This window comes from Nasonia vitripennis, chromosome 2 (assembly GCF_009193385.2).
Source record: "Nasonia vitripennis strain AsymCx chromosome 2, Nvit_psr_1.1, whole genome shotgun sequence".
NCBI lineage: Eukaryota > Metazoa > Arthropoda > Insecta > Hymenoptera > Pteromalidae > Nasonia > Nasonia vitripennis.
The window spans coordinates 31,024,373-31,049,231 of record NC_045758.1 but is presented as its reverse complement, the minus strand read 5'-3'; the positions used below and the strand labels follow the sequence as shown (position 1 = coordinate 31,049,231).

Genomic DNA, 24,859 nt, shown 5'->3' with positions numbered 1-24,859 from the left:
ATCGAACTACTCGGATATATGCGATTTAACATTTCCGACGGTAATGCGGTGTGTGTGCTCGCGTTGCATTGAAAAACTCTCGTACATCATCGCAAGAGAGTTTCTCCTAATTGACTTGATATCTGCGAATGTGTATACGACAAAAGAGTCGAGAAAAAGAAGCGAGTCAATCGATTTAACGAAGAGATACACCTGTAGGAATTAACGCAAGACACGCGCGGGATAAGCGCCAGGAAAAAAAGTCAAGAGAGACCCCCGCCGAGCGCTTAATTGAATTTATTGCTCATTATTGGACGAGCTAACGATCGCCGATGATGTAGCTATCTGCGCGCGATCGAGAATAAACTTGTCTCTTTTTTCCCTCGCTCGAGTATGTATCCCACTGTTTCCCAACGTAACGGCTCTTTATCCTCACTTTTTTTCATCGCGTCGTCCCGATTTCGAGATTCGGCCTTATTATTCGCCGGTGTGATTACAGACGCGTCCGATAATTTCGACAATAAGGACAATCACGCACATAATGCGCTGCTGTGTTATTTTCATCGGGGGGAGAAGGAGGAGAAGTTTGTGCGAAGCGGAGCAGGTGATTACCGCTGCGGGGAAATGTAATTTCATTGGGTAATGAAGGGTAGGAGCGAAAACTCGCCGCGAGAGGAATTAACCCGTTACTCAACGTCGCGATAATTCGAAACAAGTTAGTTAGTCGGCCCATGATTTCGCGCGCAGTGTGTTAGGATGTGTGCAGCGCTGGCGACGACATCAATCACTGCCATATAAACCACGACGACGGGACCTTCTAATTTCGCGTATGGGCTGCTTCGAGAATAGATCTGATGCAACATCAGCGGATAACTCGAGGGCAACGTTCGCGGAGTGTATAGAAAAAAGCTGTTATTTATCTGAATAAAAACCCACGCGATTCAAATTTAACGCAAAGTCGCAGCCTCAACCGCGGCGGCACGTCCAACTCGATAACGAGTCGCTGCTGCCGGGGGGTGAAATTTCATTTCGACTTCCCCCCCCCCTCTCTCTCTCTCTCTCTCTTTCCTCTCGTATTTTTCGTCCTCGCGCATTATTCTCCGGAAAGGAAAAGCGCGCGAAATAAATTACAAGAGCCTCGCTCGCTGCGCAGAGAGCGAAAGAAAAGAAAGAGAAATATCATCGTTCGAGAGACTCACGCTCATTTGCTATTCATGGCTCAATTGTATTCCGCGAGTGAGAGAAAGAGATCGCGAAATTAGAGGACTTTTTGTTCTCTCCTCTCTCGCGCAATTTCGCCGCAGCGCGCAGAATCCGGAGTATAAATTCTTCTATATATATATATACATATATATATATATATATATATATATATATATATATATATATATATATATATATATATATATATATATATATATATATATATATATATATATTCACGCTCTGCGGTCATTAGAATAGTTAATCGTCGCCGCAGCTGCGGAATCTTGGGCGTCACATGCCGATGCGTCTCGTGTGTACGCATGCCTGTACTACGAGTATGTATGCGGGCATGTTTGGTCACGCCGCGTGTGTATATAACAGTCCTATACTCGAGATCTCAAACTGTTGATCGTATACGCGAGGATAATCCGAATAGTAGGTACAATTCGGAATAATGCGTTCGCTGCGCGTTTTATATCCACGATATCTTGGGTCTTGGAATTTTGAGAATTAACTATAGCGTCCCTCGACTCGAAGCGCAGCGAATAATCAATCGAAAGAGGGTAGGCGGACCCGATCGGAAGAAAAAGAAACGACGAGAGCGGCCAAAGGCTCGAGGGAAAGAGAGAGAGAGAAGGAAAGAATCCCCTCTCGGCAAAGCGAGCCGCGTCTGTGTATGTTAATGAAGCGCATTTGCATATCCCCTATTTAGGGTCTTTCGCCATTAGCACATCGATTGTATATACCTACGCTTCGTTAAAATACACACACACACATTCATCCGAGTCTCCGTATAATGTCTAAAGTATCGATTGCAGCAGCAGCAGCAGCAGCAGCGGCAGCAGCATCTCTCTCGCGACTCATTCCCGAAAGAGGTCGCTGGCATCGCAGCCACCCTTCTTCCTTTGTTTCAGAGCTCGGCAGTTATTCGCGGCGTTTTAGCTCCTCCTAAAGTGCCTACATGGCCAATTCCCGCACCGCGCGCACGAATAAGTGGCTGGATTTTTTTGCAGCGAGAGAAGAAGCAGCGATCTCGAGGCTCATCGATTCCTTATATGCGCTACTGTTGGAATCTTGCGCCAAACGTAGTTTGTTTACCCCCTCTCTCTTCTCCTTATCTCCGACGTCGTCTTCTTCTCCCGAGACTGGAATGTATACAGCCACGTATAGCTGTGTGAGGTGTGCATTTCGTCTCCGCGGCGGTTCCTAACGACGTAGCGCCTCCAGAGAGAGATATAGAGTTACCGGCTGATTTAGACGAGCTATCAGTCGTCTCTCTACTCGCGAACTTGAAATTAACGCGCGACTTTATCAATGGAATTGGAATGGGGCGAAGCTATGTGTATAGGATAGTAGTTCACGGGAAAAAATCTATTTTCCTCGTCAGCTTGGAATAGCTGTACTATTGAGCGCTAACAGCCAAGCGCAGAAACACGAGATATGCCTTCAAGGAGAGATTCCTAGCCGAGATGTGTAAGGGTACTCGAAACTATAGCATATACCTGCAGTGTGCGGGAGAGTGGACGCTAACCGACTCGCCAATGCGTCGACACAGAAAAATGCCGACCTTGCAGACTCGTTTATGTGTATAGCTAGATGTGTAGTGTGTATGTACGAGGCGTATGGTACAGGGTGATGTCACACGAGAAACAGATGGACGAGGAGGGCTACGGACGTTAGACTGCGGTGACTAACCGCGTGATTTATTCATCGGATTAATTTTATTCGCCAAAGAGGGCAATGTCTATACACACCAGATGCACTTGTGTACGAATATAAACAACAAGCGACACTCACCTTCAGCCGACTTCTTGGACGTGCCAAACGCGGTGATGGGTCTCTTCCAGCCCCTCCAATTGTTGCAGATGCTCTCGGGCTCGCTGCTCCAGCTGCAGAGCGAATCCTCTTCAAATCTGTCGGAGTCCTCGAACGAGAACCTGTCGTTCTCCTCCCAGTCAAGTATAGGTCCAGCATTACCGGCAGCTCCAGCGGCTGCGTTGTTCCCGTCGACGGCAACAGCCGCGGCAGCCGCGTGAGCCGCCGCAACCGCGGCAGCTCTGTTGTTCCCGCCGTTGTTGTTGCCGCCGTTACCGGCATTGTTATTCCTGCCACCACCTCCGCCGTTATTGTTACCGCCACTTCCACCACCACTACCGCCGCCGCCGCCACCTCCTCCGCCCACGACGACGGGGGAGCGCGCCAGGTTGCCCGCCAGTTTGAAGCGAGCCTCGGCCCTAGCGAACTAGGCCTCGCGGCCTTGTCCTTAGCCCTCCTGCGACTGGCGTCGTGATGACGAACTTGATGCTGCTGCGCGGCGTTAGATCTGCGCTGATGCTTGGAGGCTGAGATGCAGCCACCTTCGTCGACGTTGGCCCGCCACCTCGGCGATCGACTCGCGACGCCGGCCCTGGACCGACGTCCGCGATCTCGACAAGCCTCGCTCTAACTTGGTGCCGATGCTGGGTGGGGAGATGATTTCCGTTGGGACTAGGCGGCGACGAGCTTGGACCTGTGGAAAAACAAAACAGTCTGGTTATTGTTCGCTCAAACAAACGAAAAACAAGATAACCATCCCATCTACTCCCGACTGGCAAACTTGAATTAACTTTCGCACAAAGCATTCTTCAAACTCATTCCGCGAACTCGATATAGGCTCAGGTAATTCTCGAAATTTCAATGACGAGCCTTGTACCTGACCGACTTTTACCTTACACACAACAACAATCGTACAACGTAGATTCTTCGATTCGAATACACACATCGTGGGTCGATGCAGCAGCGCAATAACGACAATAATACACATTTAATAATATCAGGATATAATGGCGGCAACGATCTAATTGCTCGCGTCCTTCACGGCGAAGGTCGAAAAAAAAATTATGTCGACATAGCCGTGTCGCATATCTCCGTGCTCGATGGTCGTGCGATGTGCGTTTACGCGAAATGCTCATCTGCTGCGGGTGTCGTCTTTTAGTGGTTGCATTAGAGATAAAGGCATTTTAATTAAATGCTGAAGCGTCGTTGAGCTTTCAAAGGAAACGCGGAAAGTGAGAGAGATAACGTATTCATTTTATCGACCCTTTGATTCGGCCTTTCTATAATGTATCCGATTATACAGCTTCATTCGAGTATTGAGAAAACTTAACGCGGACTGGCATAGCGCCACGATATCTCAGATGTCTCGAATCCTTGGAAATACCACGAAAATCCCCAAGGCCTACCCTGCTGCACCTGTGCGAGTGGGTATACAAGAGCCAAGTGGTTAACGCGTGCAAAAAGTAGAACAGCTGATTCCCGGCTCGGCTCGACCGAATCGATTTTCCTGCCCAGGCGGCGGCGAGAACACACAGCGCAAGAGAGAGAGAGAGAGAGAGAGAGAGAGAGAGAGAGCTCCTCCCCCGCTCGCGCGCGCTTTAGAGCCTTAATTATTGAAAAAGAGCGAAAATGCCCGGGTACTTGGCGCGAAAAATCGATGCGGTGCAAGTTTTTCTTTCGCCAATTGGACGCAGCGGTGAAAGGTTTGCGATTTACGAAAGTTTTGTGAAATTTGAAAAAAATTCGAGGTGACTGGATCTCGATATCGTAAACGAGATAAGCAATTTTTTAAAAAGCTCGGTATCTCTAAAACTACTGGGCTTGAAAAATGTTGATTAAACTCACTCTATCGCGAGCTCTATCGCGTGAGATACTTTTATTTTATTGTTTAACGCTAAGCATTGTTGTGCATGTAAACAAAAAGCCACTTTCTTTGTCTTATCTCAACACAATGCAGGCCACGCGCGTTATCCGCAAAAAAAAACTCAACCAAGCGCAATTAACTGATTAATCAATTTCATTCCACAATGCAATCTCGAAAGAAGAAATTTCAGAACAGCATCAAACTTGACGAGTTCTACGCTCTGCACTCGATAGAGAAGCGCATCAAGAGTCTCACTGGCTCAATCGTTGTGCTAGGTTAGGTTCACGCGCGCTTATTCACCCGTCTCTTCTCTTTCTCTCTTCTCATTCGCTTCAACGCTCTATCTCTCCGCTGTAAGCCGATTCTCTTTTACTTTTCAACGCGATTCTGCGAGGAACGCATCGACGTGCTTTTATAGCCAAGTTTTAGCGAAATTCTGAACTTAATAAAAATAATATCGACGAGTGAGAGAATAAAACATCTGCTGATGATTGAAATAGCAGTTTGAGAAACTGTATTTATCTAAACAACTTTAAAATATGCTATCGTAACTTGTGCATGTCAACCAAGTTTTGCAAGTGTATCTCGCAATCCGCAGCATAACAATGCTCCAATTCGAGCCAAAAATATGAAACTGGCAACTACCTTTCAAAAACTTGACAAGTGAAAATTTACGAAACAACCAAGCTAAACGCCGAAAAAGTTTATTTTTCAATATTTTAAGTAAGCACTGTTGGCGCGGAATAATCCAAGCATCGTTTATCTCTAATTCCCGAAATCCCACGCATCATCGTCTCCGACCCCCTCGCAAGAAGAGCACAGCCGCGCAAACTCCGAGAATACCCCTTCGAGGAAAAAAAAAACTAAAACATTCTAGGTACTATCCGTCCGCTGACATCGCGCATCAGAAGGACCTTGGCGGGTCGACAGACTCGTCAAGAACGTGCGACGACCCCGACCCCATACAGGGAAAGAGAGAGCTATACGACGACACCCCTCTCTCTCTCTCTCTCTCTCTCTCTCGACTTTCGGCACACTACTACTACTACTACACACACAGACACACGCTGTCTCCCACTTACTCCATCTCCTACCCGGCGCTGTTGCTTTCTTCTTGAAGAGCAAAAAAGACTGGCAACTTTTTGACAAAACCCACGGCCAGAACAAAGAGAGCAGCTTTAGCTGCAAAGAGGAATCGCGACTCTGTTGTTTAGCTCGCACGTAGGTGTAAAACACTCTGACTGATGTACGTAAGTACGCCTAATCGGAGTCCGAGAAACTCGATCCCGACGCGCAGCGTAAACAAAGGGGCACGATTTAAAGGAACGAAACAATAACAACGAATTTACCGTATGTATACGACGAACGCATGTATGTATACACAAATGAACGCGCGAATTGGAGTACAGTCCCCCGGACAGCTCTTTTCTATCGCGGCTCCTACACGTTAGCAAAAACCGGAACGGTCCACACACACGCACACACGCAGAGCTATAGCGAAGAAAAGAAGCAAGCGACGACGCGCGCGCACAGCTGAGCCGCACACCCACTTTTTTCCTCTTCTCTCTTTATGTAAGCGCGACTTGGGGAAGAAGCTTCGCCAGGAGCATCCTCTGCTATGTTATTATTATTCCGCTGCGCGTACGGCCGTCTGAGTTATGCATGCATGTGTATGCGTACGTACACTCTCGTGTATACATCCACTCACTCACGTCTCTCTCTTGCTCCGACAGGGCGTGAATATATACGTATGCGTTCGTACACATACAGCTATATATACCGTCTGCTGTCCTCTCTCTTGCGAAAAACGCTGAGCTATACTAACTCGGCGCGCGCACACATACACACATATATATCCACACAGATACTGATGCTGGCTTTTTTCGCGAAGCGACTGTGAAAACACAAACCCAGGCTCCTCCACACCTATACACGGCCAGGGTCAGAAACTAACCAATTTGGACGTTCGGGCAGCAGAAGCAGCGCAGCTCGTCCTCTTCTGTTGTTTGTCTCTTGCGCACACGGGGGTTATGTATACCCTCCGAGGGAATAGCACAGCTCCGTCCTCGGCCTCCTCGGCCCCGCGCTGCACTCTCTCACGCACACTACTTTCACGGCAAGACTCTCCGGGACACACGACGACGACTTACAGCGGCCAGAGAGGAGAAAACTACTTTTTTTCTCTCTCTCTCGCGCGCGCGGAAGCTAGTTCACAGCAACGGCACACACTCGCGCACGGCTCAATTATTAGCACACACACGACAGTAGCAGTAGTAATGATAATAATAACAGCAGGCGAAAGTAACGATATTATAGCCCTGCATGCAGTAGCAACAGCACAACTCTCGTCGAAGTCGTCGTCGTCTCTGCTCTCTCGGGCACACACTGTGCTGCGCGTCTGATGCGAAAGCCAGCCAACTCCTGCGCTAAGTTCTTCTCTCTCTCTCTCTCTCTCTCCCTCTCTCTCTCTCGCTCTACTGTCTGTGTCTTGCTCGACTGCCACCGCCAACAGCAGCTTGTGTGGCGCTGCTTGCCTTGCCTGGCCGTCGAACCTTTTTCTCTTCTCTCCCTTGATGCCGATGCTCCATCCTTGTCGCGCGCACGCGCTCACAGACCCACGCATACGAAGGGGGGGGGACGGATCCTCGCTCGGCGAGAGCGACGACAACAACAAACATGGCAGCTGCACCTCCCGCACGTCTGGACTTGGGCGAGAGAGAGAGAGAGAGAGAGAGAGAGAGAGAGCATGAAGGGTAGTGACTGCTGACGGTAGATGGCGGTGATTGGCTGTTCTCGTTCCCGGGAGCGAGAGAGACGGGAGATGGTTTGCATTTTATCATATATGCAAAAGACGGCGGAAGCTTTGTTCTTTGACAATATATCTAGGATGTAACAGGGTTTGCTTTGATTACTTTTTCGCGGAAATTTTAGGGTTTTATTGAGAAATCGATCCATTTCTGTGGAAGCTGTTTAGATTTTATATAACATTTTGGAGAATAGTAAAATTAGTAAGTATATTATTGCGGTACTCGGGCTCTTTGTTGTATATTCCATTTCGCATTCACGCGGGGTCTTTTGTTTTTATGCAAGAGAGAGGAGGCGACGTTGCCAAGTCATCATGGGGTGTTGATTGTTTAGCGGGAAATTTGCAATGTGTCCCTAGCTGATAATGTTTTGACGGGAAAATTTACTGTATTCCACCTTATGTATTCTCTATTAATGTTTTCAACAGTGGGATTAAACAAGATAGAGATAGATGAAAAATTGTACCAAGTTCATAAGAAATCGAAGCGAATGCGAATCATCGTCAGGAAACAATGTGCCGTATCGTAATAGAACAAGCGTCTATATATAAAGCCCGCTACATACAAGTATACTCTGCTCGCCAAATAAAATATTCCAAGCGCGCGAGCACATCAGAGTCGCAAAGAACGGTCCAAGGTATAAGTATCCGAGATCGGCGTGTACTGCACGCGATATGTAACACGTTATGTTACCTCCCCTCCTCCTTCGCCGTTTTTCTAACATCAGCCGCGCGACGAAGCGTCTCCGCTCAGACGGCCGACTATACCACACATATATATATATCTATATATACAGTGTGTCAGCAGCGAGGATCGCCAGAGGAGCGTATCGCCACGCCACGGGGGACGTCACCTTTATTAACTCGCGGCAAGCGAACGCGACTGCATCAGCACTGCCTCCTCGTCGCCGTTGTGTATATATATTTACCTACTATAATACACACTCGCTTGAGAAGACAACAATAACAACAGCAGCAACGGCTCGACAACGACGTCCAGCAGACTGGCAAAATGGTATCTTGGCATTTTTTAGACTGTGTGTGTGGTGAAAGAGAGAGTCGCGGCTGTTGTCAATGTTTTGATCGCGAGAGTCTCGTAGGTGAATATCGTATATAACGGAGTGTGTGCGCCAGTGCGCGTCGACGCGCTTGTATGTTCTCTGCTTTCTCTTTTTTTCGCGAGACTTTTCCGAGTTTATAACAAGTGTTTCGAAGCGTTTTACTTTTGTGTATATGCGCGAAATGCGTCACTCTCGTTTCCGCTCGCGGTTTTACTGCAATATTGTAATCGTGTTTTGGGATGTTTTGGATAAAGTGACAGTGTCGATTGAGAATTTGCAATTTTCCTACTTGTATGAGTCATTTGTGCGATGTGTTTTTCGAATCGTTATGTAAGGTGTTGAATACTTTTAGGGTGATGATGACAGGTTCTAGGAGGGGGGAGATGTTATGACAATTGCGTTGGGTGGACATGTGTTGGTTGACAACTGGATGACATACAACTATTTTATTGCTTGATTCATCCGATCTATATGCTTTGTTCTTACTTGTCCCTAATGTGGACAATGGCTCTTCTTGGAATAAGACAGTTGATTACAAGTTTTTTGAGATTTGATGAATTAATCAGCGTATTTTTTGTTTCAGACTTCCAATAACATGTGTGATATCAAAGATGACGTGAAAGACGCTTTAAAAGAATTCAGATTTCGGAAAAATCCAAAGAACGCAGCTCTATTGTGTAAGCAAAAACTTGCTTATTTTACAAAATTACAATTTCATCCTTATGCGATCGATGCATCGCTAAAAGCAATTTTTTTTTTTACAGTAAAAGTTGACAGAGAAAAACAAAAAATTTGCGTAGACGAACTCATAGAGGTGAGTAGATAACATTACAAAAGTTGCAAAATTCTATTACAATTTTGAGTAATGAAAAAATTATAATTTTATTAGAACGTTCAAATAGAAGAATTGCAGGATATCATTCCTGAACACGAACCCAGATACATCATTTACACTTATAAAATGGAGCACTCAGATGGCAGAATCTCTTATCCTATGTGTTTCATATTTTATACTCCCAGTAATATTCAAATGGAATTGCAAGTACTGTATGCTGGCATGAAGTTAGTTTTACAAAGAGAAGCAGGTCTTACTAGAGTCTATGAAGTCCGTGAGTTGGAAGAGCTAACGGAAGATTGGCTCAAAGAAAAATTAAGCAGGTAGAAGAATGTGACTTTTTAGAGAAATTTTTTACTATTATTATACTTGTCTCATTATTGAGATTATTTCGTATTTTATTGCATTTACAAATACACTATAAAGTATTTATATGATTATTGATGATGATACTCCATGTTCAAGTGATCAGATTTTATAATGTTTATATACATTTAGCAATATATATTATTAAGAAAAATTTTGTATGCAACACATTCTAGTTAATTGCAAAAGCCGAGCCGTTTGATATAAATATTATTCATGTGTCAGAAATTTTTTATAAAAAAAATGTGCATGCCATTTAATGCAACTTGGATAGCTAGTCATCTTAGTGGAAGACAATAGTAGGCTTTAAGCACTTAACCAAAATGTCAATTGGAGGATAAACATACAACAAAAAGTGACTTTTCACAACCAAGATATTTAATGTATGAAAATATAAAACCTACATTTGATGTTATTTGTATATGTATGTTTTTTATCAAACCGTGTTAAAAATGTTGTTTTTTGTTGTAAAGGATTTTTCAAGATTATCATTTTCTTATTGTATGTACATTGCATTATCAGTATAGTTAAGTAAAACTCTAAAATTATAACACAGCTTTCCTTGGTTTCACCATAATATACAGCTTTTGGTTGATCTAGGCATACATTAATTCTACAATACAATATTTTTGTGCTTCTTTTTCATGAAAAGTTTAATATGAAAATTCATACCAGTTAATTTACAAATTGTTGATTTATTCAGTAATAAAAACATAAATAATTAATCAAACTAAGTTGCAATGGATATTATACAAAAACTGTTTAAACAGTGAAAATCTCTGAAGCACAGTAGCAAAGTATTAATGTAAAAATAATATAATAGGAGACATACCAATGATATTTACAAACAACATAAAAGTACTTTAATCATATAAAAAGCATTATTTATTATTCTCCTTATTGATAACGCACAGAGTTCAAGACAGCAGATATTTTATTGGATCAATGAACTGATCATTCTGAAAAAAAAAATAAATTTTAAAAACATGAAAAAACTCGAAAATTGTTCTTGCATTATAGATAGTAATTTACCCATATAAATAGTAGAAGAATGACATAAGATAAAAAGCTAGTTTGACCCATCCCTCTCGTTGGCACTTATTCAAGTCATTCATGTTCATTATACTAGTCGGGTCATACAAACCAGGTCCTGTCATTACAGGCCTGGTTCTGTACCTATTTATGTGGTAAGCGATCAGTGGAATATTTAGAAATAGTGACAGCCATTGTCCACTTATCAGGAATAAAAAGTTTATTAGAATATGTAATCCATACTCCGGAAGAACTAGCTGAAATGATAAATAAAAATAATTGATTAATCATCCAAAGAAGAGCAATTTTACATATAGAATAATTTTAATTTAAACTTACTGGATTTAAACTATTGCACTGATCTATGGGATCTTTAAACTCAGTCTTGAGTTCGTCAAATGCTATGACCTGAAAGATTCAAGAAAATATAAATTTAACGAACACCTCGAAAATTGTATCCCTTCTTGATGACATTAACTAAATTTATCAGCTAATAATGAACAGGCAAATAACAGTAGCAACTCGCCAAGAGGTTATGTCGCCGAAAAAAATACAAAAAATATACAGGATCACCAATAGTTTTTCTGTAAAGATGTAACAGATAATGAAATAAACTTGTAACGTACGTGAAATATTGCGAAAAATATAAGGAAGGCATCCACGATTAAAGCTACAATGTACGAAAAAGCGGGTAAGCTAAACGCCATTTTTGACGGAGTGAAAATATTGAATACACGCATGCGCTGTCATTGTTTGCAGTCACGTTCTTCGGTTCTTTTCGAGCAAATTTTGAATACCTAATTATAAAATAACTGAATATTACAATTGAATGAAACGAACCGGGTTGAATGAAAGAAGCATAAATATTTCATTGTTATTTAAAAAATTATGTATTTAATAACAATGCAAAAGTTACACCAATTTTTTTTTCGAAAAACAGTCATGGTTCTTTAATTTTCTTTAAACAGTCTTGATCGCTTTTATTAAATTTGCACTTGACGCAAAATGTATTACTATAAAAAGTATTGATTTTTACTTTCATTATAAATAATAATACTAGGGATAAGATCCAACAGTTTCGCAGTCTATATTTAGGAATAATTTTTTTAAATTGACTAGAACATGTGTATTTATAGCGACGTTTTCATTGTCGTTAGCGGCTTTGATATGCAAGAGAGCATGTGCGAGTGTGACGCTCTTTAATCAACCCAGCGTCACATGGACCGAGTTATACTACTCCCATAGTTGTGTTCCATGTCATATCTCATCTGCTCATCATCTGCAGAATTGTTCCACCTGGAATTGTGATGAATGATGTTTTCCCGTTTCGGCCTAAAAATTAGCCTGATATCGGTGTAACTAACGTCCAAATCCTTGAAAGCGTTTAGCAAAAATATGGCAATAATTACAGTCAAAAATCCACATACACAACCTATGACATCTTCGATACTCATGTACTCCCATTCTCTGAATAATATAGCTGAAGCTATTATCACAAAGGTCGTAAAAAATACGTAATAAATCGGCGTCACGATGCTGGTATTGAACAAGTCCAGTGATTTGTTGAGGTAGTTCATTTGAACCATGATACATAGAACAAGTACAAAAAGCAAAGCCCACGTAAGCCAATTGCCCATTTCACTTTTGCCATTCATTGTCTCTTTTATAGCTAAACCAAGGCCTTTGCAACTCATGACTGTTAAGGAACCAATTGATGAGCAGAGTAAAATGTAAACTAGAATATTCTGCTTGCCGTAAAGTGGTCCAAAATAGAAAACTATAGCTAGACATCCTATTATCACAAATATTGTATATGTTACAAATGTAGGTTCTTGCATCTTGAACGATAAATCTTCCATGGTTTCGATTTGTTCTTCTCTGGGAGAATGGAGAACCAACATGGTTGATCCCAAGATGCACAGCAAACATCCAAGCTGAAAATTGGGTCAAGATTTATTTATTGAAATAACCAGCAAACACATGCATCAATCAGTTTTACCTTTCCCAATAAATTTAAATGCTCATTTAGATAAGTTGAAGCCAACATGGCTGATACTAAAACACTCAGTGCTCCAAGGGGTGTGACAAGGGTGGCTGGTGCAAATGCATAGGCTGCAAAGTTGGCTGCCTCTCCAATACCCACTTGAATGAATTAAAACAAGATTGTTTCATTATTATAATATATCAAATAACTGAAATCAAGATTATGTTTTTCAACCAACTTGACAGCAGACCAGACCACCAAACCAACTCCCTTAGATATCCAAATCCACCTGCACCAGCTCGCAATCCTCCATACCTCTGTAGTCTTATCAAAGCCTTCTTCTTAATAATAAAACTAGCCCCTGTAATGAAAAGCACACACAAATGAACATTAGATAAAACTTATTATCATGTACCACGTTTTGATGTAATAATCCAACAGAATTTATTAAAAATTATTAATTGTTTTAAAGGTATTTTTAACGACAACGACCCCATCGATTTTGATTTCATTATTAAAACAAACGCGTATTACTGACCTATAAAGCCGCTCGAAAGAACAGCCAGTCCCAAGCCTTGATAAAAGTGTTTGGACGTCGCAGTTGCGTGAACCAGGTAATCCGTCGAATCCTCGTCCCACAGAATCATAATTCAATTTGCTAGTGCTTGGTCGACTTGGTAAAAAATAATAATTGATTACATTGGCGTACTCCGTAACGTAAACATAACCTCGGCGCGATTTGTCAGCCCTTGTCAGACAGCAACCCCCTTCGACTTCAACCCGCAGGCCGCAGACAGCGCAGTCACCATATATATACTGCTATATGCACGTACTTATATGTACTTGCCTATATTTATTGTTCATGCTGAGCGCTTGAACTACTTATAGCGATTCATTATACAAGTGAGCGCAGTGCGCGAGTACATTTGTTATAAGAATCACGATACACTAAACTTATTATTTTCATCATATTCCCATGGATCTAAAAATTCTATATAAGTACTTATACATACTCTTTTCATTTTAACATTTCTGAAAGATCAGAAAAAAATTTTCGTCATTTACCAACCCGCTCCTTCTTATACTTGCTATGAATTGTTTGCTCAAGTGATATTAATCTAATTCTTTATCAATTTAAATTTTCGCGCTTAATCAAATATATAATAGAGGGGGTATCGCACATGTATATAGGTATATACATGCATACACTGCATTATAGGTATATGTTTTGCTTCCATAATCTGTGTAAGTACACATTTGACATTATAACAAAACCTGATATACTATATAATACCTTTTTACGTCTTTTCTTAGAAAGTTCTAAAAATGTCTTCTTAAAAGACTTTTGCGTTTGCGAACATAGTCGCGAGTTTATCTTTCTTCGAAAGTCAATGGTTGGATATAATACTTAAATTCAGGTACAAATAATTAGAAATCAGTAGAAATTTTCCTCTGAACTTGGGTTATGCACAACTAAAATCGCGACTTTATTGAAAACTCTATAAGAGACACTTTTATTACAGAATATGTGAGCTTTGATCATCTGTCAGCACAACACACAGTAGACAAGCAGTGTGATATAATTATATTGAATACACAAGTATTTGGAAAAGGTGATTATGGCCGAACCATCCGACAAAAAGGATAAAATTGATGAGCAAGAAAAGCTCGATGATGATGATGTATGTAGAGATGCAATGATGTTTGCTAATGCAAAGGAAACATCAGTTGACAACATGGATACCAATCAAAATGAAGATCAGATGGAAAAAATAAAAACTACTGACAATGGGACTGCAGAAGAAAGCACATCTACAAATACCAAGAGATCTAATGGTGCGCATTGCAATTCCCCACTAGTAATTTAGTAAACGATAAGATAACGTATTATTAATTTCTAGATCAAGTTGAAAATGAAAAAAGATCAGGCAGCGATTCAGACGTAGATTCAAGTAAAAAACAAAAGTTAAATGAGTTCCTACCAAGTACATCTACAAGTGATAACATTCAAGATTCCAGTCCTGAGAGTTCTTCCAATTTTCGTAAATTAGAATCCAAAGTAAGAAAGCGTAATTACCGGAGCCAAAGTGATTCTAGTGATGTATTGGAAGAATCAAGTGTATTGGCTGTAGGCACACCTGTAGTCAGGCCACAAGAAGAAAATGCAGATTCTAATTCTTCAAAATCTGTTGATTATCAACCCGAGGATAGAGAAGCATTGTCAGATAGCTCTGAACAAAGAAGTGATGAATATTTAGGTATAGACAAATTTATAAAAATTGAACAATTTGTACATTTACCCTTGAATTTAATAATCTATGAATCTACAAAATACTAGATAATCCTGATTCAGATGATTGGTCATCCGGTAGCAATGATGATATAGATGAAATGCCAGCTGTTTTGGAAAAAGAACCATCGAAATCAAATTGGTCAATTATTAAAGATGTAACTAATCGTCAAATAGGATTTAACAATTCTGTTCCAAGTAGATTTTATAGTTCATTACATGCAGTTCAACATCTCGAGCTAATGTATAAGTTGGAAGAACATCAAGTAAGCATCAATTAAACCATGCCTTTTTATTTTAAATATACATTTGTTTTCTTTTTAGGGATGTGTAAATGCTCTAGGTTTTAATCAAAAAGGAAATCTTCTTGCCAGTGCTTCTGATGATTTGAAAGTAACTATTTGGGACTGGGCAATAGGAAAAAAACGTCTAGCTCTTAAAACTGGACACCGAAGTAACGTTTTTCAATCAAAATGGTTACCTCTTGATTTAGAATGTTTTGTAGTAACATGCGCTCGAGATGGACAAGTACGTATGCTGGATATTAGAAGTGGTGTACATTACAAAGTAGCTCAGCATCGAGCAGCTTGTCACAAAGTTAGTACCCATATAAATTTACCTCACATTGTTCTATCTGCTGGTGAAGATTCGAAAGTTTTTTCAATAGATGTCAGACAGAATAAACCAACCAAGTAAGAAAGCTCGATTTTTAGTAGTTTAGTCCTTTAACATAGAAAACGTGTCATCTATAATTTTCTATCATTCTAGATTATTGTCGGTCAAAGAAAATGATCACGAAGTGGAGTTGTATAGTATTCATTCACATCCCTTAAACGATCTTGAATTTTGCGTAGCCGGCCGACCGCGTTATGTCAAAATATATGATAGAAGGAAAACTGCGGCTCCTGTGCAGCAATTATGTCCAAAACATTTAGTAAGTTGTTGATATACAATCAATAATGGATGTATTAATACAATTCTATCTTTTTTTAGTTAACAGACAAACTTGCACACATCACGTGCGCTGTCTACAATCACAATGGAACTGAAATTGTAGCATCATACAACAATGATGATATCTACCTGTTTGATACATCATCTTCATATAAATTGGGAGATTTTGCTCACAGATATCAAGGACACAGAAACACTGCTACTGGTATAATTTTCTAGTTTTTATTTATTTTATATTTTGATCTAATAATAAGAGTATACTGAATCATAACATTAAATCTAGTTAAAGGAGTAAATTTCTTTGGACCAAACAGTGAATTTGTACTGTCTGGATCAGATTGTGGTAACATATTTATTTGGGATAAAAAAACTGAAGCTATTGTTCAATGGATGGCTGGTGATGAACAAGGAATTGTAGGCTATTTTCATACATACTTGCAAAGTATAGCATTTTCATTGTGGTATCAAATTTAAATCAAACAAAAATATTTTAGGTCAACGCATTGGAACCTCACCCTCACATACCAATTTTAGCAACAAGTGGTCTCGATTATGATGTAAAAATATGGATTCCATCTCGCGAGAAAATACCAAACATTAAAGAGGAATTACGCTATGTAAGTATTTATTTTACAAGAATAAAAAAGTATTATTATTTAATAAAATTGATATCGAAGTTTTATTGGATAGTGCATTAAACGTAATTCAATGCTTCTCGGACATATTCGACAACGTCAGACTAGGGTATGCATTACTTTTCTTTAGATTATTTTTCGTATAAATGCGGTAAAACGAAAGTAAATATTTTTTATTGCAACTACAGAATCTTCTTGAGCGATTAGGCAGAAATCTTGTGCGCGACATGCGTAATGCTGCTGCTGATATTGATGACGATGATGATGAGGATGATGAGGATAATGAACAAAATAATGATGATAGTGAAGATTCTGATTTAGACTATATTGCTAATAACAGTAGTGCTAGCTCTTCCACTTCCCATGATATTTTGAGCGATAGTGATAATCGCTCTGAAAGTTAAATTATTGTTTAAATATAAATATATTTATATAAATACATTTACATAATTTGCGTTGAATATGTAATTATTTTGATAAAATATTAAAAATCGTTACTGGTATTTTTCAAAATAAAAGTTTATCAATTTTTTAAATAAGCACTAAAATATAAAATATTAATAAATTGTTTACTTCCATCTTTTTATCTTCTATATACACACCAGTAAGATTTTTAGATTTTGAAAAACATGAATAATCATGTAAATAATAACGTATATTCTAATATGGCAATTAAGTATTTATTATGAAATCTCAAACATTTAGTAATTTGCAAAGACTGAGTTGATCGGATATTTTACATACTTTGTAAAATGAAAATGTAAAGTTTAGTATACCTTGAAATATAAACTTTCTGATGTAATTTTTAAATAATGTACAGTTTAATAAAAAAAAAAAACTTCATAAAACTCTGTAATTAACCAAATATCAGTAATAACTAATATATTTATTATATTTATTATTTATATTAATACAAAGTTTTGGTATCAAAATCTTATGACATTAACAGCTATGATAGACTTAGAATATACCAATGGAATATGCAAGTGCTGCATAAATGTGTAAAGTTATTGCACCCATTACTATTGCAGTAATGAGCTTAATAAACAATGTTGACCAAGCCCCAATAGTGAAAGAATTTATTAGGAAATCTGAGATTAGAGGTCTGTACACTGTGAGCAACAGCATACTAACAACAATAGGCACCAAACTTTGTTTCAAGTCATGCCTCGACCAGAGCCACACCAATGTAGCAGTTGTAATGTGTTGGACCTGTGATTCATTAGATTAAGAAAATCAAATTAGTTAAAAGCAAATTTCAAACCAAGCACAGTTAAAAATCTATTTGACACTTACTAGACAAATATTGGATTCCAAGCTTTTCTGGATATACTTCCAGTCAAATTCTGCTCCTCTGGCTCCAACCCAAAGCAAGAGAAATCTTGTGAGAACAACCTCAGCTCCTGCCCAACCGATACCCGCTGTCAAAACTTTAGCATGACCCTTTCCTGGTATACCATTCAGAACTAGATAGATTCCGACTAAATCTGCCAAGTCGATAGAGGATTTCAAGAATTCCTGCAATCGAAACCCACCAAATTATTACTACCATATCCAACATCAAGCTTTTTACGAAATAAATTAAGTTCGCGTACACCAAAAAAGTCGAAACCCTTGTATCCTATGTTGTCAGCGGCTGGGAAGAAAGTGGCCAGCACAAGCATTTTTACAAGCTGGGTAAATACATAAATTCCTCCTGCTTGAATGCATTTCCAAAATGCACCGTACTCAGAACTAAAATAAAATTAAAATCATACGTGAATATTTTAAATTAAGCCAGAGTTTATTTCATGAATAAATCGTAAACACTCACAGTCCTGAGTACTTGTAGGTTAAGTAGTAAGGGACATAAACCAAGGCCAAACAGTTTCCGAAATGATACAACGTCATTTTTCTAGTTTGTTAATTTTTCACCTTCTTAAATGATAATTTACTCTCTAATAAATAAGGAAATTAATTAATTAACCTAAGCGTTCTCCCCCCAAAGTTCTTCCTCTCTAGCCTTTCGATCACACGACACATCTGCATTCTGCTTGGACATCAGGCTGAGCTGAGTCCACAATGGTAAGTGCGCTGATGCGCAAGCGCAAGCCCTCTGCGTAATTGCGATTTTTGGAGCAAAAATTATGGCGCGAGATTTAAACATAAGAAAATCTCAAAATAGATGCATAATAACGTGTATTCTTTATTTTTACCACTCTATCCCTTTTACTATCACCCGCAGGCATAAAATTAGAAACAGCCAGACGTACAGACCTCTGAGTCAGCTGATCAGCCCTATACCTACATATATACTACATCAACGAGAAGACCCTATACACTACAGCTGATCTTCGTCGGAGTGGGAGTAACAACCCCCTCCCGCCCTCGAATGGGACGAAGCCGGAGGTCGCCTGCACGGAAAATAGTTTGCTTTGCAGGCTCCGTGGCGCTGTCGACAGCGTCGAGAGAGCTGTATTGTACAGGCCCCTAAACGGAAAAACTTTTGGCACTCTGGGTAGTTCGAAACACTTGGAGTCTAAGAAATTCCACTTTTGGACCTCTGGGGCCCCCATTCTGGCATGCAGGCCGAGATGCAGGCTTCCCCCACCACCTTTCTCTTCGCGTGGTGGGGGGAATGGCTTACATTCGGGAATTGGGCGCCCCATAGAGGGTCCCAAGTTGGAGTCTCTGTACATCCGAGAATCTCTTTCAATTTTTTTTCAATTATTTGTACAAATTCAAGAAGAAAATGTTCTGATATATTTTTTCGTAAAATGCATTACTTCTCGTTGAAAAATCATTGAAGTTTCCGAAATTTAGGTTGAAAACGTTGAAATTGCAATACTTTTATTCTGTGGCTTTTTTCAATTTGCAAGTAAACTAATAGACTTAGAGAGGTGCTCTCGCTGACTTTTTTGTAGATAATTCGCTAAAATCAATACTTTTCGAACCGCAGAGGAAAATGTGAAAAAAGTACCGAAATCATACATACTGTTCCTGACCATTTCCAACAATAAAATTGCTATCAGGAATGTTTGCAGCGAAAAAACCTAATTTGACTGGCCCACCGATCAAGCTCACCCGACTTCGCAAACGTCGCACGGAAAAACACGTGCGTCGCAGCAGGTCGGTTAGGCTGTATAGCGCAGAAGAGGGGAAGCTGCGCAAAGTCTGGCGCGCGATGCGCGGTAGTGGGGAGGGGCCAGGGGCCTGTACAATACAGCTCTGTCGACAGCGCCACGATGCGAACTATTTTCCAGTGCAGTCTGGCACGCGATGCGCGGCAGTGGGGAGGGGCCTGTACAGTGTACAATGCAGCTCTCTCGACGCTGTCTACAGCGCCACGGAGCCTGCAAACTACTTATTTTCCGCGTGTACTGTCAATCAGGCTGTGTTCGGCTGTCATACTGGAAAGTCGTCCTCCAAGCTGCTCTCGATCAAGTGCAGTTTATACAAACATTAAGAGTTTAACCAAAGCTAATTTCTGTGCTCGTTTAATTATTCAAAGCTCGCGCGTTGTGGTCGTCATTCACTGGCATTAAATCAACAAAAGTTTCATGCGTCTCCGTATGCGGATTGGCTTTTCTGCTATATCCTCCCGATAACGCTCGAACGAAGGATCCAATCAAGACAACGTTTGGGACGCGGCGTCCTTCTTCACGAATAGACTTGGCTTGGAGTAAAGACTAAAGTAGCATCCACAATGTCCGCAGAGTGAGTAAAAATCACGTAAGCTGTCATGTTACTGCTGCTGTCAGATAAAGGAAACAACGAGTAAGATAAAAAGAATAAAAGAAAGGAAAAAAATCGCACATTTTCGAAATGTACGCGCAACAACTTCGCTGGCCTCACACAGCACAAAATTACGTTCCGATAGCGTAGTGCGCCGCAGCTATATAGTGAATAAAGCAGTTTTTCGTAATTTTTTCGAACGCGTGCAGACGACGAGTTTGTATACATATATATGACGTGAAAATTTACTCTCCTCGGAGCAGTGCTAGAGTAGTAGTTTAGTGTTCCAATCGATTACATTATTTTTTTACTCCCGAAGGCGAAGAAAGACACTTTACATGTTAGTGCGTCAGAGATTGAAAACACGAATTTTAAGGTGAAATCGTGTCGTAGCTGTAGTAGAAGAGGTCCGTATTGTTTGTGCGTTTTCGTGAGATTTGGCTTCCACAAGCTCGTGTGTGAATATAAGTATTCGTATACTTATTTATCGGATGCCTTGCGTCGTGAAAACAAACAGACAGAAAATAGAATAACATTCGAGAGATGTATATGTAAAATACATATTGTAGGTGAGTGGCAGCAAAAATGCGAGACGTCGTTTCATATAACTACTCCGATGTTTTGAAATCTTGATTAAACAATTGATTTATGCTTGTTCTCGTATTATTATATAAAACAATGGTTGGAGGCTATTTTTCACTGCTAGTCTAAAGCAAAACGTTTCAAGATTTCTACACGGCTTATAAATTATAGGCAGTGAATTGATTCTAAAACAATTTTTAAATTATTGGTTATAGGTCAATAAAGAAGATGCTGTCCCAGTTATCAGTAACTTCAAAAAAACTGCCTGTCTTTGTATTTCCACAAAGCATTACTTTTTATCTTGATGACCAGTCTACACACAAACAAATACTAACTTTGTACAATCCTTACGATTTTCCAGTAAAATTTAAAGGTATTGTATGAGAGTTTAATGAAAGATTATTCATTTTTTTATCTTTTGGACAATAGGTGACGATGGATTTTTTTTCTAGTTTTTTCTACTGCACCCAATAAATATGTAGTAGTCGATCCAGAAGGTATGATAAAGTCATGCTGTTGCGTTGATATTGTCGTGCGACATATGGCACTAACGCCAATAAACTGTACAGTTGACAAATTTAGGATTCAGATGCTTGAACATCCAACAAAGCAAGTGAGTAGTTGTTGGTTTCATCTTGAGAATTTTCTAACTGAATGAGCATATGTTAATAAAAAAAATACGTTTTACAGATAATAGGAAAAAGAGATGTTGAAGCCAAGGTTGTAAGTGGAATCCCAGAACCCTTAGAAAGAGTTACACCTGATCCAGATTTGTTCCAGCAACTTCCAAATACTGGAAAAAATCAACAGTCTTATGCTCTAATGACTCATAATAAAACAATCAACAGTGAGTGTAGAACTTAAAAATTTTCTACAAAAATTGCTATATACTTGCTTTATGCACTCAAGCCCTTTAAAATTTTGTTATTTGCAGGAGATACAAATTATGTAGCTCTAATTGTCGCTATAATATGTATAGCAGGATTATTATTACCAACTCAAGGGGAACTGAATAATCGAATACCAGACTACCTTCATTTGACTACCAATATTAAGTTAATTCTTTCTTTTGTATTAGGTAAGCACATTGATTCATAAGTTGTTTTCATTAAATCACAAAAAATTTTTATTAATATAAAACGTTATTACAGGTATGGTGACGATAATAGTTTTGAGGCTTTAATATTTTTAAATCCTTTTAAGAATTTTAAGCTTGTGATTTGAATATCACGCACACAAATTAAATGATAAGCTTAATCATGTTTTTCCATGTGTTGTAAAAATAATATTTATTATTGATTGACATAATATAATGGAAAATTAGTAATGATAGAGATGGATGATTATCTTGGAATTCGAAACTTGGAACAAGATGCACAAGTGTTCTTTTATAACATTTATAATTTGTAAATTTACTTGTCGTTCCTCATCTAGAATGCTAGTCTGTAAGTTTTGGCCTATTGGAATAAGGAGCAATATTTTTATACATACTCAAGAAATAAAATTTTGACATTTTTTACCTCACAAAAAGTATGACTAAGTTCTATTTTTATTTATATACTATTTACGTTATTTCTGTACCAACAACTATTTTATAAGTGTCTGAATTTGATACATAAAAAAATGCGAAAACAAAACAAAATACCATACTAAATAAAAAAATGTAATATATAAAATGCATTTCTTTTCTTTATTTCAATTGCAAGTTTTTAACTATTGATAGCCTATGAATGAAAAATTCAGAAAATACTTGTTGAATTCTTTATGGTAAAAGGAGATGAAATATTCGCCTACATTTTATTTCTATATCTATTATTTACAGCAGTATTTACAAAATGTCAAAAATTCAATGCCTTGCATTGCAGATTGCTGTACATTCATGCAAGTTTATCATTCTCGATTTTCATTTTAATTCTTCTTGAAGCTGTAAATGTGATAAAAAATTTAATGTGTTAATACCTCTTGCAGAGTATGAATTTGTCATTCTGGCATATTGTACTTTTTCACGTAAAGTCAACATTATAAGTACGTTTTTAATTCCTCAAGAAGAAAATGGATATCACTTTTTACCTTACTGAAAAAGAAATTTATTCAAATTTAAAAGTTTTTTTTTATATTTCATTCAATCATTGTAAGAAATATATACCTTAGCCTCAAGTAATTCGATTTTTCCGTCTTCACGATCTTGTAACGTTTTTGAGACTTTCATTATGTGTCTTGTACTCCATTGAAGCACCGGATGGAAGATGTAAGATACGTCGTAGTGTATCTCTGATTCTATTAGTTGTTCCTAAATCAGACGCAGTTTTATTCCAAACACAAATTATGTCTTCCTAAAAATAATGGTTGACACAATCACTTACATTTTATACTTGGATCTTAACTAGATACAAAATTATAACAGTAAACTAGACAAATATAAAAACTTACTTGAAATCTTATTGAAACAACAGCACCACATATTTCTTCACCAACCATAAACTGCTCTCCCAGCATTGCTAAGATTAAATTTTCCCAACAACGTGAAACTAAACCTTTTCTTAAACGAACAATCCATTTCCCACCTCTTTGATTAGCTTCATCCTTTAAAAAAGTTGAGTACATAAATGTATGAAAATCAAATTTTTTTCGAAAATATCTATCTAGAAACCTCACAACTCACCTCCCACATGGGTTTGATACCAATTTTAAATAGATGAAAATCTGTATGAGTGGTCAGCTCTGATGGCCTGGTCAAGTGGCTATAGAGTCCCCAAAACTGTTCGACACTCGCAAACCGTCCTACCAACTTTAAATTCCGGTCATAACTCTGTATGCTGTTCTGTTTGCCAGGATTTCGTCTACTGTACCAGAGTGCATACGCGTACTGCAATTTGTGTTCATTAGGATTAATTTCTGGAGCAACCTGTTGGAGAAAATAAAAAATATTTTGCATTAAAAATTGTTCTTTCGACCAATAAATTTTCACATTTCCTTCTCATCAATACCTACCACTTCGTCCTTATCCGTTTTTTGATTATTTTTTGCTTGAGATTCATCGTCACCACTTTCATCACTTGTCTTGAGGCTACAAAGAATGCAATTTACAATAAACAAGAAAATCAAGAGTCAAGAAGCAAGCGAACTGTTTAATTCTTAACACCGCCATTCATTGAAAATCACCGACTTGATTCAAATATCTCGGATGGAAAGTTCTTGTTCAACGAGTTGTCTGGGAAAAATATTTTCGACAACCTAACCTCAAAGCAAAGAAACACGCTCCTGTCGGCGACAACAAATGAATATACATCAACTTACGCATCAAATTTGTTAGACATGTTATATACTGTTGTCGGCAGGTAGTCGTTCTCTCCTTACGAAGGTAATTAAAAATCAATCGGCTGATAAATGCAAAGCGCGTCTTTCGCTAAGTCTGCAAACTCTAGTCTTCCTGTATTCTCTCAATCACACTTATACCTTGCAGTTTGCACACCACGACCACACCGCACGGGGCACGACACGGGTGACGGGTTTCAGTTGTATATCTATACATATGTGATATGTCTGTATAGCGAAACGAGTCAGCGAATCAAATCGACGGCAGTGGGGCAACTATACTTTATACATATTGTGGCAAAATGTGTAAAAATTAAATTGTCAATGAAGGATTCCTTCTAAGATATAAACGTATAGGTAATAATACAAATGATATTATACGCTTGCAGAGTATTATAGATATTAATGTCTTTTGAGCATTGTT

The 24,859-nt window shown here is 39.0% G+C and overlaps 8 protein-coding genes across 18 annotated transcripts in view; 3 read left to right on the top strand and 5 right to left on the bottom strand.

Annotated features, from left to right (window-relative positions):
- The window catches only part of LOC100122131 (zinc finger SWIM domain-containing protein 8), a 61,975-nt gene extending 54,584 nt beyond the window's left edge, over positions 1-7,391 (bottom strand). For 5 of the 7 annotated variants that reach the window (XM_032597368.1, XM_032597370.1, XM_032597371.1 and 2 more), the window contains exon 1: positions 2,983-3,427. The gene's annotated coding sequence lies outside the window, so the exon portion shown is untranslated. Of the gene's footprint in view, positions 1-2,982; positions 3,695-5,946; positions 5,965-6,818 lie in introns of those variants that run through there. The other 2 variants (XM_032597372.1, XM_032597373.1) reach the window with 2 other exon arrangements.
- A 551-nt stretch (positions 7,392-7,942) lies between these two features.
- On the top strand, positions 7,943-10,924 carry LOC100122145 (glia maturation factor beta). The gene is made up of 4 exons (XM_031924288.2): positions 7,943-8,682; positions 9,312-9,405; positions 9,493-9,542; positions 9,618-10,924. Exons 1-4 carry the CDS (start codon positions 8,680-8,682, stop codon positions 9,888-9,890), a joined length of 420 nt encoding a protein of 139 aa, XP_031780148.1. The 5' UTR covers positions 7,943-8,679; the 3' UTR covers positions 9,891-10,924.
- Positions 10,462-11,712, bottom strand: LOC100114084 (protein cornichon). The gene is made up of 4 exons (XM_031924287.2): positions 11,588-11,712; positions 11,301-11,369; positions 10,962-11,218; positions 10,462-10,888 (listed from the first exon to the last, which is right to left on the bottom strand). Exons 1-4 carry the CDS (start codon positions 11,699-11,701, stop codon positions 10,864-10,866), a joined length of 465 nt encoding a protein of 154 aa, XP_031780147.1. The 5' UTR covers positions 11,702-11,712; the 3' UTR covers positions 10,462-10,863.
- A 120-nt stretch (positions 11,713-11,832) lies between these two features.
- On the bottom strand, positions 11,833-13,763 carry LOC100122159 (magnesium transporter NIPA2). The gene is made up of 4 exons (XM_001605713.6): positions 13,484-13,763; positions 13,184-13,306; positions 12,961-13,103; positions 11,833-12,895 (listed from the first exon to the last, which is right to left on the bottom strand). The coding sequence occupies exons 1-4, from the start codon at positions 13,590-13,592 to the stop codon at positions 12,176-12,178; spliced, it is 1,095 nt and encodes a 364-aa protein (XP_001605763.1). The 5' UTR covers positions 13,593-13,763; the 3' UTR covers positions 11,833-12,175.
- A 283-nt stretch (positions 13,764-14,046) lies between these two features.
- Positions 14,047-17,672, top strand: LOC100122172 (DDB1- and CUL4-associated factor 8). Of its 3 annotated transcripts, XM_001605726.6 has the most exons (12): positions 14,047-14,190; positions 14,260-14,363; positions 14,469-14,781; positions 14,847-15,203; positions 15,284-15,501; positions 15,560-15,927; positions 16,004-16,169; positions 16,229-16,394; positions 16,473-16,603; positions 16,684-16,806; positions 16,880-16,933; positions 17,013-17,672. In XM_001605726.6, exons 3-12 carry the CDS (start codon positions 14,565-14,567, stop codon positions 17,226-17,228), a joined length of 2,016 nt encoding a protein of 671 aa, XP_001605776.2. In that variant the 5' UTR covers positions 14,047-14,190; positions 14,260-14,363; positions 14,469-14,564; the 3' UTR covers positions 17,229-17,672. The 3 variants fall into 3 exon arrangements, with proteins under 3 accessions (XP_001605776.2, XP_016838537.1, XP_008204981.1); XM_016983048.3 differs by having other exon boundaries at positions 14,176-14,363; positions 16,928-16,933; XM_008206759.4 differs by having other exon boundaries at positions 14,176-14,363; positions 16,867-16,933; positions 17,013-17,649.
- Positions 17,461-18,891, bottom strand: LOC100114119 (transmembrane protein 147). Its single transcript, XM_001607447.6, has 4 exons — positions 18,638-18,891; positions 18,420-18,558; positions 18,121-18,342; positions 17,461-18,036 (listed from the first exon to the last, which is right to left on the bottom strand). Exons 1-4 carry the CDS (start codon positions 18,712-18,714, stop codon positions 17,785-17,787), a joined length of 690 nt encoding a protein of 229 aa, XP_001607497.1. The 5' UTR covers positions 18,715-18,891; the 3' UTR covers positions 17,461-17,784.
- A 1,179-nt stretch (positions 18,892-20,070) lies between these two features.
- LOC103315853 (motile sperm domain-containing protein 1) lies at positions 20,071-22,728 on the top strand. Of its 3 annotated transcripts, none has more exons than XM_032597377.1 (6): positions 20,071-20,520; positions 21,336-21,493; positions 21,573-21,733; positions 21,811-21,967; positions 22,055-22,198; positions 22,272-22,728. In XM_032597377.1, the coding sequence occupies exons 1-6, from the start codon at positions 20,510-20,512 to the stop codon at positions 22,301-22,303; spliced, it is 663 nt and encodes a 220-aa protein (XP_032453268.1). In that variant the 5' UTR covers positions 20,071-20,509; the 3' UTR covers positions 22,304-22,728. The 3 variants fall into 3 exon arrangements, with proteins under 3 accessions (XP_032453268.1, XP_008204982.1, XP_031780144.1); XM_008206760.4 differs by having other exon boundaries at positions 20,456-21,107; XM_031924284.2 differs by having other exon boundaries at positions 20,481-20,580.
- On the bottom strand, positions 22,223-24,622 carry LOC100678049 (eukaryotic translation initiation factor 4E type 2). The gene is made up of 7 exons (XM_031924286.2): positions 24,418-24,622; positions 24,112-24,187; positions 23,783-24,025; positions 23,551-23,703; positions 23,267-23,453; positions 23,191-23,194; positions 22,223-23,044 (listed from the first exon to the last, which is right to left on the bottom strand). The coding sequence occupies exons 1-5, from the start codon at positions 24,435-24,437 to the stop codon at positions 23,298-23,300; spliced, it is 648 nt and encodes a 215-aa protein (XP_031780146.1). The 5' UTR covers positions 24,438-24,622; the 3' UTR covers positions 22,223-23,044; positions 23,191-23,194; positions 23,267-23,297.
- Positions 24,623-24,859: the final 237 nt, after the last annotated feature.